This window comes from Egretta garzetta, unplaced genomic scaffold, assembly GCF_000687185.1.
Source record: "Egretta garzetta isolate BGI_Z169 unplaced genomic scaffold, ASM68718v1 scaffold256, whole genome shotgun sequence".
Taxonomy (NCBI): domain Eukaryota; kingdom Metazoa; phylum Chordata; class Aves; order Pelecaniformes; family Ardeidae; genus Egretta; species Egretta garzetta.
In genome coordinates this window covers 2,167,152-2,181,628 of record NW_009260073.1, presented here as the reverse complement: position 1 = coordinate 2,181,628, position 14,477 = coordinate 2,167,152, and the positions used below count along the sequence as shown (strand labels likewise).

The 14,477-nt window shown below is 39.5% G+C and overlaps 1 protein-coding gene across 1 annotated transcript in view; it reads left to right on the top strand.

Annotated features, from left to right (window-relative positions):
• Positions 1-13,431, top strand: part of NSUN7 (NOP2/Sun RNA methyltransferase family member 7) — a 19,410-nt gene extending 5,979 nt beyond the window's left edge. Inside the window, exons 4-11 of the mRNA XM_009641294.1 lie at positions 813-965; positions 2,223-2,406; positions 4,644-4,854; positions 5,488-5,631; positions 6,186-6,287; positions 6,826-6,943; positions 11,025-11,142; positions 12,814-13,431. Coding sequence (XP_009639589.1) covers positions 813-965; positions 2,223-2,406; positions 4,644-4,854; positions 5,488-5,631; positions 6,186-6,287; positions 6,826-6,943; positions 11,025-11,142; positions 12,814-13,431 — 1,648 coding nt within the window. The remainder of the gene's footprint in view (positions 1-812; positions 966-2,222; positions 2,407-4,643; positions 4,855-5,487; positions 5,632-6,185; positions 6,288-6,825; positions 6,944-11,024; positions 11,143-12,813) is intronic.
• Positions 13,432-14,477: the final 1,046 nt, after the last annotated feature.

Sequence of the window (14,477 nt, the reverse complement as noted above, 5' to 3'; positions counted from 1 at the left end):
GTGTCCCTGCTCACTGCAGGGGGGTTGGACTAGATGACCTCTAGGGGTCCCTTCCAACCCAAAACATTATATGATTCTAAGATTATGCATAAAGCTTGTGGGGAAAATAAAAAAACCCTAGGAATATTTCCTCTGAGATTTTCATATAATAAATAATAATAATAATAGTAATAATAAAAAACCTGACTCCTGGTTGCCATCATACTTGTGTTGTTTCTGTACATATTTAGGGTCCCTTCCAACCCAAAACATTATATGATTCTAAGATTATGCATAAAGCTTGTGGGGAAAATAAAAAAACCCTAGGAATATTTCCTCTGAGATTTTCATATAATAAATAATAATAATAATAGTAATAATAAAAAACCTGACTCCTGGTTGCCATCATACTTGTGTTGTTTCTGTACATATTTAGAGGTCAGCTTTCATCAAATGCTCGTTCTGCACATATGTGTATTTATGTCTTCAAAAATGCAAAAAAATCTGATGATTGTATTCTGCAGATTGTAGTTCCAAAACATTTTTTTTTTTAAGCTGTCTGAGAAAATTGATTTATTTGGGAGTCATCTGTCATAATTCCAGCCCCATGTGCATTTAAGTAAAGGTCTTAGCTATGTACTACTACCTTGCATCTGCTGTTGTCTGGGGTAGAAAATGTCCTACAACTGTGTTTTCTGTAGCAGCTTGCAAAATGAGGCCTCACTTTTGGTGTTGCTTTCTGAGCAAGATAGGATTGTAGTAGAAATATTGCATGTTAATAGCTGGTGTAAACATCTATAAAACATACTAAACTTGTGAATATGTTTTTGTAGTTTTAGGACCAAATTGGCAGCTGCGCTAGCAAGATGTCGCATCAAACATGATGCTCTTTCAATTGAATACATCTTACCAGAAATCATACGGAAGCAGGAACAAAGGGCTTCTGCTTTACCTTTATGTGTTTGGATAAACACATTTAAAATTGGGTAAGGTCTTTAAAGTATTATCTAACATCGATGTTTTTACATATGAAGTGATACAGTTTGCTATAGACTTCTTTTAGAATTTCTGGGTTATATTATTACCAGTAATTAAATTTCTTATAGTAAATTCTGCTTACTTCAGCAGCGTTGCCTTATGTTTGTAGTTTTTATATATTGCAGTAATGGTATTCATAAACTGTGACAAAGTTGTGAAACAGTTTTTCTTACTATTCTGTTGCTTGTGTGGGTCTTTCAGCAAATAAATGGGGAAATAAAGTTAGAAAACACTATATGGGTGAGTAAACTCTGTGATGAAAAATAAAGAGAAAACTTCTTTAAAAGTGGGTGTATTACTCTAAGCCATAAAATTGGCAAAGCATGTTAAGACAAGTACAATACTTAAAACTGGTGTTTATTCTGTAAGGATAGTGTGAACTTAAAAAAAATACACTTTTAAAAATCCTTATATTCGGTGGGCTACTATATATGTAACACTGGTGTTCCCAGTTCTGTGCTAACTAATACATGAACCGTACCAGGTTATCCTATTATCTATTTTGTTAGTCAATCCATTTTATCATGTTTTCAAGAATTTTTTTTTCATACTCTTGTCTTGGACCAGCATTCTGTACTTGGGTTATAGGCTCTTCAGGATAGAGAAGCTGTCTTACTCTGGTTGTGGTTTTGCAACCCTTAACTAAAAGACTGAGTCAAAAGCTGCCGTGTTGACCCTATGTTTAATGCACCGTGAGAGCTTATGGCACTGTCTGAAACTGCATTTCAACAAACAAGTCTTGGTGTATACACCTGTAAATCTTTATGGTATTTGAATTGCACACCTCAGCATTTATGCCTTTATTACATTTGCACATGGCTTATTTCAGATATCTACCATTAAATTCATTGGCAAGCTGGGCTAAATTGAAAACAGTTGAAAGAACTTTTCCAGCAGTAAATTTGCTGTGGTGTCTCCTGAGCACATGAACATTTATGTTTTGATGCTTAGAATCACCCTCTGGAGACACATACCTCTTTCTTAATTTGTTTTAGCAGACTTATTAACTTAATTGTTTTAAATGAGAATTTATGTGCCTAAAATATAGTGAATTCCCCTCCTGCATTAGGCAGTATTGCATTTTTGAGAGAGATACATACATACACAAACTAAAAAAACAAAACGCAAAAATCCATATAATCAATGTGAACTATATTGCTTAGGTAACTGTTGTATATTTAATAGTCAGAGTTGTATGTTAACAGCCTTGAAGATGTTTTCAGAGATTTGAAGAAGAAGGGATTCACAAGAGTTGAAACTGTGTCAGACTTTGACCATTATACCTACTGTATGGACCAACATTGCCATGACGTATTGGTTTTCCCTTCCTCTCTTAAAGAACAACTGCTTAATTTAGATCTCTTTGCAGATCGCAAACTCTTGCTGCAGGTGAGTTGGTGTCACCCTTGAGTAATATGATCTGCAAACTAAAATAATGCTTTGCATTAGAATGAGGTCGTGTATTGTGTGACTGTCCTATTAAATCAGTCAGGCAGCAACATACTCTCATAAGGTTTTGGATGTTTTTAATAACCAGAAGGTTAGAAACTGTTTCACTTACTAAATTTAGCATGCTGATGTTAATGCTTATAATTGATAGCTACAATGAAGTTAGCAGAATGTTTTAAATTCAGTCTTAACACTATTGAAATAAACATCAAAAGTAGTCAAAGAGGCAGTCTTACTTCTGAAAATGTCATGAAAGTTTCTGCGTAGGTCTATATGCACTACCCCCAGTCAGTATTTAATGGTATGCTAATATAATGTCTCTTCATTTTCAGCTGCATATTTGTGATGGAGTGATGATGCCTCTTTGTATTTTGTGCAGTGTGGATCCTAAATCTCCATAACCCCACTGGTCTTTTTTCCTGACTCACCATCATTAGCCTTTCCAGGCAAGATTGGTTGGAGGTTCCTGCTGTAGATCGGTCGTCTGGTGTAACTGCACAACAACACACAACCAGAAATTACCTGAAGTGTCTGATGATTCTTGAGTGCTTAGCAGAAAGATTTCAAAGGGCGTTTTCACTTGATGCTTAGCATTTTCTGGAAATTTTAGCCTTGTCGTGGTTTAACTTCAGTCAGCAACTAAGCCCCACACAGCCAGTGGGATGGGGGAGAGAATCAGAAGAGTAAAAGTGAGAAAATTCATGGGTTAGGGTAAAGACAGTTTAATAGGTAAAGCAAAAGCTACGCACTCAAGCAAAGCAAAACAAGGAATTCATTCGCTGCTTCCCACGGGCCGGCAGGGGCTTAGCCATCTCCAGGAAAGCAGGGCTCCATCACGCCTAACAGTGACTTGGGAAGACAAACACCATCACTCTGAACGTCCTCCCCTTCCTTCTTCCCACAGCTTTATATGCTCAGCATGACGTCATATGGTATGGATTAACCCTCTGGTCAGTTGGGGTCAGCTGTGCCCCCTCCCAGCTTCTTGTGCCCCCCCAGCCTCCTCACTGCTGGGTTGGGGTGAGGAGCAGAAAAGGCCTTGGCTCTGTGTAAGCCCTGCTCAGCAATGACGAAAACACCCATGTGTTACCAGCTCTGTTTCCAGCACAAATGCAAAACACAGCCTCATACTAGCTACTATGAAGAAAATTAACTCTATCCCAGCCAAAACCAACATAAGCCTCAAAATTTATTACCCAACTTACAAGGTAATTCAGTATTCAATATTCAATTTCAGTATGTGTATTTTGAATAGAAGACTATATGTGAGAGCCCCATAGGTCACGGGAACAAATTGTAAGTGTTACTACTTAAGAATACTGAAAGTGAGGAAACGGACCCCTCAAAAACTCCATATCTCTTCAGTGGTGTAGGGTGGTACTTTAATGCTGTAAGTGGATATGTAGATATTGACATGAACTTAAAGGTTTAGCGCTTTTTTTTTTTTTCTCCCTCCCCTTTATATTCAGTGTTTGCCAGATGTGGTGCAAAACAGGTGGTACTTTAATGCTGTAAGTGGATATGTAGACATTGACATGAACTTAAAGGTTTAGTGTGATACCTGTGGTCCATATCTTCACTCTTTGTCTTTTAAAGTAGTTTGATGGAGATAATGTTTGATATATCTCTTTTCCTCTTCATCACCTGTAGTATGAGATCATTTACTCTTGTTGAGACGTCCCTGTGCTTTCTGCATTCAAATCTACCTCTGGCTTGTTCAAATTCAGCAAAATCTTGGTCTTTGATCTGCAAGGGCTTCGTTTCTCCTACAGCTGTCATCAAGAGCTATGTAAATAATTTTGCATTTCTCTGTTAGGCTGCCTCCGAGGATGAGTTCTGCATATTGTGGCCTATGTTTGTCTTTTCTGGAAGTGGCTGTTGCTAAGAGTTTCTCCCCTTGGGGATGATACGCACTTATATTCTTTTCACCTATAGATACTGTGCTTTCTTATGCATTAATTAGACTTAAATTACTTAAAATTAGTGACTTAGTAAGATGTTTGGGTTTTACTTTATTTAACTCTATATTAACAGCTATCCCTGATTAGTTTTTCTCCTCCCTTCTTTCCCGTTTGTTATGAAAACAGTGAAATACTTTCCTATCTGGAAAAGAAGGTTGGCATTCATAGAAACCAAATTAGTTGGTCATACTTAATTTTTGTATCGTTATTTTCTAGGATAAGTCTCGCAGCCTTGCTGTACACTCTGCACAGGCACTGTTGAATACAGGTGACGACATTATAGTGGCTCACGTAGGTTCCCATCTGACCATTGCCCATATGTCAGTGCTGGCAAACCACAGCATGTCCAGAATTTTTGTTTGTGGTGTGAAATCTTCAGCAAAAGCAGCAGAACTGAGGAACCTGTTCAGTCACATGGGATGTAAAAGTAGGTGTTAAAACAGTCGGTATGCATAAAGTATTGTAATACAGATATTTGTGATATCTATAAATATGGCATAATTCTATTGGAATTCAGAGATCCCTTGTTTGGGGACGTAACAACTTTCTTCTTGTCACAAGGTGAACTGACAGCTCTTCAGCTACAGTCAAGTGAATCAAAGGCTGCAGATTAACCGTGTCATAGACACAGGCTCCTGAAATGTCAGGGTGAATTTTTCCATATAAGTAGTTACTGTATAGGAGTTGGTGCAGCTGGTAACTGGAAACTTTCGGGTCCACTGATTTGGTGTCTTGGCTGGTGCTTTCAGTCTGATTTTCAGCTGTTGGAGAGCATTAATCCAAAACCCATGCCCTTGTCCAGTTTACCCGGAGGATATGATCAGAACAGAATGCAACAAGATCCGGGAACCCCGTTAGCAGTCTTTTCAGTGAAAGATGCTAAGGTCTAGCTCGTCCTTCAATCTGTTTGAAATCAGAGGGGGCATACTTTGGAGGATCTGGGTCTAACAGGCTCCAGCTCTGTGCAAGTCTGTGTAACACCACTGGCTCTTCACTGTCACATTAAAATTAGGCAGGCTGGCTTGTACATAGAGCTATTGACTTTTTCCCTTTTTTCCAGATATTCAGTTGTTGCATGAAGACTTTACTGAGATTGGCCCAACAGACCTGAGACTTGAAAATGCAAAAGTTATTTTGCTGCTACCGCAGTGCTCTGGGCTGGGTGTTGGCAATCCAATAGACTTTATTTTAAATGAACACGGAGGTAACTTTTGACACAACAGCTAACTCATGCTTTCTGGTAGAAACAGTATTCAAGCACATTGTAGCTGCTTCAGTAAATTGTATCACTTTATAAAAAAGCCTCTCCTTATTTTAACTACTATAAAATGTATATATTAAATAACTTGCATAATTCTGTGTGTCTGCTTCACATTGATAGTATGAAGTTTGAGGGTCATTCTGGGGAGTAGAGTATATATAGCCTTTCTTTTAAAGTAAAAAGTCTATAGGCAGAAAATTAATTTAAAGATACCAATTATAATTCTCCATTGATTACATTCCTTTATTGACTGTTTGTACAAGTCTATTCATTGTACAATTTTCATTAAATAGAAGGAAGTAAGTGCCAGTAGTAATTACCGTTAAAGAGGGAAAGAATAATAATTTAGGCACTCCTTGGTATTGTAATTTGTAAAACCTACCTTCCCACTGCACTAGTAATAACCAGGTCTGCTACCAAAGCATTTTCTGCAAACAGCTGGATTTTAAGACACTAATACAGGTTGCAATAATAAATGTACAACTCTTTGCATTTAGATGCAGGATTGCTAAGAGACCTTTTCCAAGGATCTGTATCTGAGGATAAACTCCGTATTCTTGCTGAGAGGCAGCTCAATGAGTTGATGCATGCAATGAAATGTAAGTGTGCTAGCTCTCTAATTTCTGGGAAGAGCTTGTACTATCAATTCCATTGTACTATCACCAGTTTTTATATAGTTAAAAATACACTGATTATTAGTTAGCAGTAAGTGTGTAACCAAAACCCATAAATAATGATCTCCTCGAGTCTGAACGTGTTTCTGTGTCCTAGTATTCACCAGCCATTAATACAGTAATCTTCAGCGTTGTGTGGAGAACTGGCTTAGTCACATTCTGCTTTGGAAAAGCTGTAAATGTAGTCCAACTCCATCTTCACGCTGCCACGTTCCTCCCCCTCCTTTGGTAGCTGTGTGGAAAGACTGGGTGCAGCTCTGAATTTGTGCTGAAATCTGCAAATATTTGGAAAGTTTTTAATTATTAAAGAACACTGAAGATCAAATACTAATGTGTGCAGGAGGATATATTTTATGGGTAAAAGTGACATCCAAGCATAACTTTTATGATGCTTTCAGTGTTTAATAAAACCGCCATGTGTATGAAGAATTTGAACAGTGAAATATTGTTGTTTGTTTTGTAGTTAACAAAGTACAAGCTATTGTTTACTGCACTTGTTCAGTTTACCCAGAAGAAAATGAACTAGTAGTGAAAAAAGCACTGGAATCTGGAGTGGAAGGAAATAAAGTACAACCATATAGGTATGGAATGAGTGGGTTTGTCTATGGAAAAATTAGATTATAACTTTAAATTGTAGCATAATGCTTATCCTAGACTGATCTGCGTCTTGCATTAGATTAACAATTAAAATAGTTTTTTGCTGCCTCTCAGTACTCATAACATCAAAAGGAATGAAGTAAGTAGCATTCTCTTGACTTTTTCATCTAATACTTTTGCTCCCATCTGAAATTGAGATGGGAGGAAAGCATCACTGGTTGGAAATAACATTGTGGTGAGCTTCTGATAGAACTATTGCTTTCATCCTATCAGTATTCAGAGAATGAAGCTAGTTTAAGATAAAATGGAGACTAAAATCATAGAATCATTAAGATTGGTAAAGGCCTACAAGATCATCAGGTCCCAACTGACAATCCAACACCACCATGCCTACAAAATCCTGTCCCAAAGTGCCATGTCTATAAGTTTTTGGTTGTTTTTTTTTTTTGTTTTTTTTTTTTCTTTGAACACATCCAAGGATGGTGACTCCACCACCTCTCTGGGCAGCCTGTTCCAGTGCTTCACTACTCTTGAGTAAAGAAATTTTTCCTGATATCCAACTGAAGCCTCCCTGGCAGAACTAGAGGCCATTTCCTCTTGTCCTATTGCTTGTTACTTGGGAGAAGAGACCAACAGCGACCTCACTACAGCCTCCTTTCAGGCAGTTGTAGAGGGCGATAAGGTCTCCCTCAGCCTCCTCTTCTCCAGGCTAAACAACCCCAGGTCCCTCAGCTGCTCCTCATAGGACTTGTGCTCCAGACCCCTCACCAGCTTTGTTGCCCTTCTCTGGACATGCTCCAGCACCTCAATGTCCTTCTTGTAGTGAGGGGCCCGAAACTGAACCCAGCATTTGAGGTGCATCCTCACCAGTGCCCAGTACAGGGGGGCAATCACTTTCCTACTCCTGCTGGCCACACTATTCCTGATACAGGCCAGGATGCTGTTGGCCTTCTTGGCCACCTGGGCACACTGCTGGCTCATGTTTAGCTGTCTGTCAGTGAGCACCCCCAGGTCCTTTTCTGCCGGGCAGCTTTCCAGCCACTTTTACCCAAGCAGGGGAGTCAGGGAAGACGGAACTTGCGAGCATGCTGTCGGCTTCAGACCTAGAACAATCCATTCCAAAGGAAAAAGAAACCAAGTCTTAAAATGTGAGAATAATGTAGAAGAGTTAGAACTTCTGCTGTAGGATTGCTTGTCCCTATATTCAGATGAATGACATTGGGGGGAGGGGGGACAGGTTACATAAAGAGAACACCCTGTGCAATCATAACAAATGCAAATATACACAAATACATCCTTTTTTCATATATACTTTTATATTGTATACAACTTGTCAGCTGTCATCCCTGTCAGCTGGAGCAGTTGTTAAAAGACCGATAGGTACTTTCTGGATTTTCCTTTCAGTTACAGTAGATAAATGGAAACAGTTGGCACTTGCTTGCACATAGATATTAGTTGATTACAGGGTGCAGGTTAAAGGAGTTTATGTTGTCAAAAGCACAGGAGAGTAATACTGTATTTTTAGATTTTAATCTTAAATGATGGGGAAAGGTACTGTGGTTCAAGATACCATTCAGTGTATTTAGATTTTGCATGATTAAAATGTTAACTGTGGCCAGTCCAAAGAATTATAGAAAGAGGTATGTTATACATAATGTTAAGGTACAGTGCAACAAAATGCATCTTTCTTACAAATCACTGATAGAAAAGAGCAGCCTGCTTGGAATTTTATGTTAAATGGGATGAAATGAGGGTATGTCTTGCCAATGATGCTATGCTAGTCCAAAAGCATTTATGGACTTTTGCTGTAAACTGTGTTTTCCTTTGGGATTTGAAATTTTGTGACGTCTGTCACGTGTTGACCTCTATGTAGCTATTACTCTATGGGGAGAACTAGGGGAACCCTGGAATGTAATAGTCTCTGAATTATTTGAACACAAATAATACATAAATTCATGATATATGTAACAGAATTTATATAAAAAAACCACCCTGAGATTTTTTCTGCTTTTAATTTTTTCAGAAAAAAACACCCCTTGTCTAAAATGCTTCTCCTCCCCCCAAAGCCAAAATCTGTTCAGTGTTTTGCAGAAACATCATGGAACTTGTCATACCACCAAATTATACTCTTACTTTCAAATACAAGGTGATCTCAGATGATAAGAAAGTGAGAATAGAAGTACATTAGGATTTTTGCAAACCTGAGCAAATTTGTGACTGAAGACAGGTTGAACTTCATAAATGCTGATTCCAGAATCAGTTCCTCCTTGACTGTCATGCACGTATCTTGGATGTTTTCATGCCTCATTCTTGCTGCAATAAAGCTGCTGCTAACCCGCACAAACAGAGCAATAATAGAACGCCATAAATAAAATATATAGTGTGATTATGCTTAAGATGAAAGCTCAAGCCATTTAAGATGCATGTACTGCTTACGACAGTTCCTTGTACGCTTTCCTTAGATCTAATTAGGTAACTTACTTGACTAACAGAATGCAGGATAGAACGAAAAACTCTTGGGGCATTACTAGCCCCTGTCTTCACAGTGGTGGCTTTGAGAGGCAAGTTATACTAATAAAGCGTCCTGTGTGATCACCACAGATCTACTTAACATTAATTTCCTTTTCCAAGAAAATTGAGGGCCTTCAGGAAACTCTTACAGAAGTTGTGCTTATGTATATTCTATCTTTTGGATTTACTCTCCAGCACTGGAGCAGTGCTGAACAGAATAAGGCTGTGCTGGAGTTTGGGGTCATACAGCTGGTCTTAGGGCAGTGACCTCGTAAAGGAGGTTTCAAATATGTATCCACTGTCTAAGCTGAGCTTACCTTAAGGATATGACAAAGAGTTTATAGCAAAGACTTTACCTTACATAAGGGTACACATAGTGAACAGGTGTGCGTAGAGGAGACGCTAAGCCATTCATGCATTTCCCTTTGGCCTATCAAGTAGGAGTTAATTGCTGCAGCCATTTTCAGGGCCAGACCAGCCGTTAAGGGATTCCTGGTAACAGTGATCTGTATACGTCAGCCCAAGTAAAGGGCGTCACTTCTTTTGCATTGGATGACCAGATCTAAAAGCAAAAATCTCCTGTGTGTCGTAGGGCATAGAATTTTATTTAGTAATGCAAGGAGGCTGTGAGCCTTGTAGGCTGTTTTACAAAGTTCGGAGGGACGTAACAAAAAAATTCAGATTACAGTGAAAATTTGGGAACAAACAGTTTTTTCAGACTTCCCATTAGAAATGGACTAGCCAGCCAAATCAGGATATTGCTTACAAATGTTGAATACGTTTCTCCGTAACCATCTTTGAACAAAGCTCTGTCACAGGAGGAACAATGGAGCACTGAGGAGGGGCTGTACCTTACAGCCCTCAGCAATGCGAAGAGGAGGGGGTAAAAATTTTGATCGCTTTTTTCTGTACTGAAATGGCTTAGTACTAAACTTAGCAGCCTTATGAGCCAAGTCCTTGAGGCCTGTTTAGAACAGCTAGGGATTACAGGTATGCAGGGAGAGCATGAGGAAAGGCTCGTTCTTCCTCACTGACACGTTGCAAAACTGTAAATCTGAAAAAAACCAGCACTCAGTTATTACAAGGAGGCGAATTTTTCTAACCAATTGGCTTAGATGGTAGCTGTATTATTTATTATGAGCACGTACTTAATAACGCCAGGTCAACACCGTTACAGTTCCTGTGTACTGCTCAGTGTTTGCAGAGCATTCCCCAACTTCATGGACAACTTGGTAATCCAGTAGTTGCAGATGTGAGAAAGAACATGCATAGTTGTTAATTATGTTAATACATATTTATTATCTGGTGGTTAATATACTTAATTATTGGAAAAAAATTAAATGGGGATTATTGGGAAAAAGGGGAAAACCCAATTAATTCTAAAAAGCTGAATTCTCATGTCTGTCTTGTGTTGCAGTTTTTTTAAAATGAAGATAAGGCTTTATAAGACTGTCATTAGAAGACATTATTTGGAAATTGCTTTTAATATATCCTTGTTTATTTCCTTTTATATCCTTAAATATTATTTTCTGGTCATTTGTTTATTTTTTACAGGCTTATTCCTCCTGTTTTTTCTGCTTGCTCCAACTCAAAGGATTCCACTGATTTTTTTTTTAAAATGGAGCCATCAGAACTTTCCAGTGGCTGTTTTCTAGCTATTCTAGCAAGAGAGGTAAGCTAAGAAAAAGCTACCATTTAAAAAATACTGTACAGAAAAGGAATATTGCCATTTTCCACAAAGGGATCTATGAAATGGAACAGCAAAAAAAATTCCTGGCTGTTCTTTAGTTGTCTTGAGAACACAGAATAGGTGAGCAGTCGCAACATGCAGCTGCTGGCGTTCTATGCTGAGCACAGCTTTCCAGCATGTGCCTTGTCTTCTGGAGCTGTTCATGATCCCAGCAGTCAGTGCTAGGAACATGGAGAGGAAATAAATACATTGTTGCTGTCACACCTTGGAATGAAATACACAGCTTGATTAGACTCATGATAAATGGCGCCTAGTAAAGTTATTTGTTGTGGCTGTATGTGTCAGTATCCAAGCAAATGGTGTCATCCGTAGGGATTAAGACTTCATTATAATTTGAATAAAGTAGGTATGAGTATGTTTCCTTCCAAAACGAAGGCATATGCAAATCTGGCTTGAAAAGCAGGGGGCTTTTGCTGAGTAAATGGAAAAGCCTTGGCATGCTTCCTGAGGAAAGGCCTTAAAGGGGTACTTTGCACCTCTGAGCATCAACATGTTCCTCCTGTGTCTGAGGAAAACAGGATTTTTTTCACTAGAAGAGGAAGCGGTCTCACGAGAAGAGGGGGGGGGGGGGGGGGGGGCTAATTAGCATTTCATTGAAAATTTTAAAGAGGAGATCTTATTTGGTTATATTCGTACCATTTTCTGTCATACTGTAATTACAGTGCTTGAAAGAAGCTTGTGTCTTGGGGGGAATTAGAAAAGAAGATTTTTATTAGAGCAAGAGAATCACATATGAAAACCCTTTCTATTTATCTCTTATTGACCTCTTTCTTTTCAATGTAAAATATTTTTTTTAACCTGGCTTCCTGAGCTAGTAAGTTTTAGTTAATCATGCTGTGCACACATGTCATACTGTCTCCCTCCAGGAGAAAAACCTAATTGTTTCAGGTAGTTGATTTGAAGCATTTTTTTTAGTCAAATTCTAATGCACAGAAGCAATTGCTCTTATTGGCCAATTTTTAGGTGATCCTGGAAACATTTTCTGCAAGACAGAAAATGTGTACTTATGTGTAAGCAATTTAATAATTTAAACTGAAATTTCTGGCTGACAGAAACCTTTTTGCCTAGTTGTAAATAGCTTCTTCCCCATTGTTCCTCTTTACGTACTTGGATGTTGATGTGGTTTCCTCATTAAGCTGATTTGGGAGTTCCTTGCTTATGTATTATGAGCAAGGATTATCCTTAGCATGAAAATTATTAGTGTTTAATGTTATTGATAATATGTCTTTATTTTAGTAACTATTGCTGATACACACACTTTTTTTGGGTGTGTGTGTGTGTGTTATTATAGAGATGTTACAGAGTGAGTCAGTGAGAGAGAGACGTAGTACAAGGGCCAGAATTCAGCCTCCCCTCTTCAGGCTTGCAGAGGGCAAAGTCTCTGAAGAGCAAATGCTCAGCCACCTCTTTACACAACAGTCACGTTCTCAATTTCTTGAATAAATAGTTTGGTTAGCATTTATCACACACGTGGCTTCAGTGTTTCCGACAGATTCTGCCATAGCTTCCTCGTGGAGAAAATTCTGAGGAATCTGGGATTAAAGTAGTGAGGCTGTGGCTTAGATTTATTGTTGTTTCCTTCGAACTTTTCAGAAAGATTCTTCTGAAGTGCCTGTTAAAGACATTTTGGCTCGTGCTGCAGCAAAAGGACTACTAACTGGCATTGCTGTAGAAAAACCCAAGGAAGAGGAGAAAAAGCCACCAAAAGTAACGCAGCGTGGCAGTAACATTACTGGTAGTGGTACAGAGCCCAGGATTGCGGAGTTCCTTCACCATCAAACCGTATCCAATAGTAAGGCTGCAGGTCCCGTGTCGAAAGCAGTCAGTAAGATACAACAGCAGAGCGTGAACCGACGGAACGGCCGCGTTCAGCTGAAGAAATCCCTCAACCCCGTTTCGGACACAGCTCTGCCCCGAGTGCTGAAGCAGACACCTCATTTGTCACCCGTGGGCCAGGCGCACGACAGACAGGCGCGTGCTAGAAAGGCGCGTGCGGAGCGCAAGAGGGTTGTGTTGAAGCCCGTGGAAATTGTTTTGCCTCCAGTGGTGACGCCCTTGGTGACTCTGCAAGGAAACAGAGCCAGGACAGGCACTCATCCTCGCTTTCACGGCTGGGCCGGAGCAACGGGCTGCAGCTGTAGGATTCTCCCACTGCCTCTCTCCAAGGCGGTCAAGCCAGCCGTGCTTAGCCGTCCTCGACCGTGGCTGTAAGAGTCTTCAAACTTTGCCCTACCGTTACAGAAAAGGTAAAGATTCCTATGTATAGTCATCCACACGCTTAGATTACAGTCTATGCAGGATAATCTTGCTGTGGGGAAGGGATATATTATAGGATATTTGCATTGAAGTATCTGTGTTAGATACGCAGGCATTTTACACCGGTAGTTGCACTTTAAATGGAATGCAGCTCAGCTGCGTAAGGCTGATAGACCCTTGGGGGGAGGGAGGTCAAAAAACTATAGCTTCTTGCTATACCCTTTAAAGGGACAGGGCAAAGCAAACATTTCTGCGCCCCTGCCACGTGTAGGAATACTCAATTTCAGATTGATTTTTTTTTTTTTTTAAATTGAGACTGCATTTTGTAAGTGGCTGTTTTTCTTTACAAGTGCTAGGTAACGTTTTTATGAGTTACCATTTAGACTGTGACACCGGGGGGGCAAGCCTTGTGCAGTAAGCCCGTTAGTTCACCCTTATTTCTAAAACTAGATGTGAAATTTCATACAGGCAACTGGCCAAGCGCTCCAAAGCCCATGCACAGGCTTGCTAGTACCTACTCCCTTGGTTTCTAATCAGGCATGCTTCAAAATACTAACAAACAAGGAAAACTAGATACCATATTCTCATGCTGGAAGTGCTGAATTGTCATGATGTCATGTCAGGCTACGGCATGGCTCATAACTGCTTTTCACTAACTTGCTTAACCCAAGCAGGTCTTAGTTGAAAAGAGCTGCTACTGCCAAAGCGAGTTATTTTTATCAATGTTGCTGCTGGTCAGCTGAAGGATGGCTGACTGCACAGTGGTTTGTCTCTCTGAAAACAGCTGTGGGCTTCTGACCTGCTCCTTCTTGCTAGCACATGTAGAACAAAATAACGGTAGAACAAACACCTACGATTGTCTTACCATCTGAGCAGAGGATAAAAGGGACACCCAGAGATACTTTTAACAAGGCTCTGATTTAGTATTAAATGTGGGCAGTATAAAGAAGGAAAATGGCAAACAGTGACGGCACGACTAAGAGGAACCTCAAGCGTTGTAT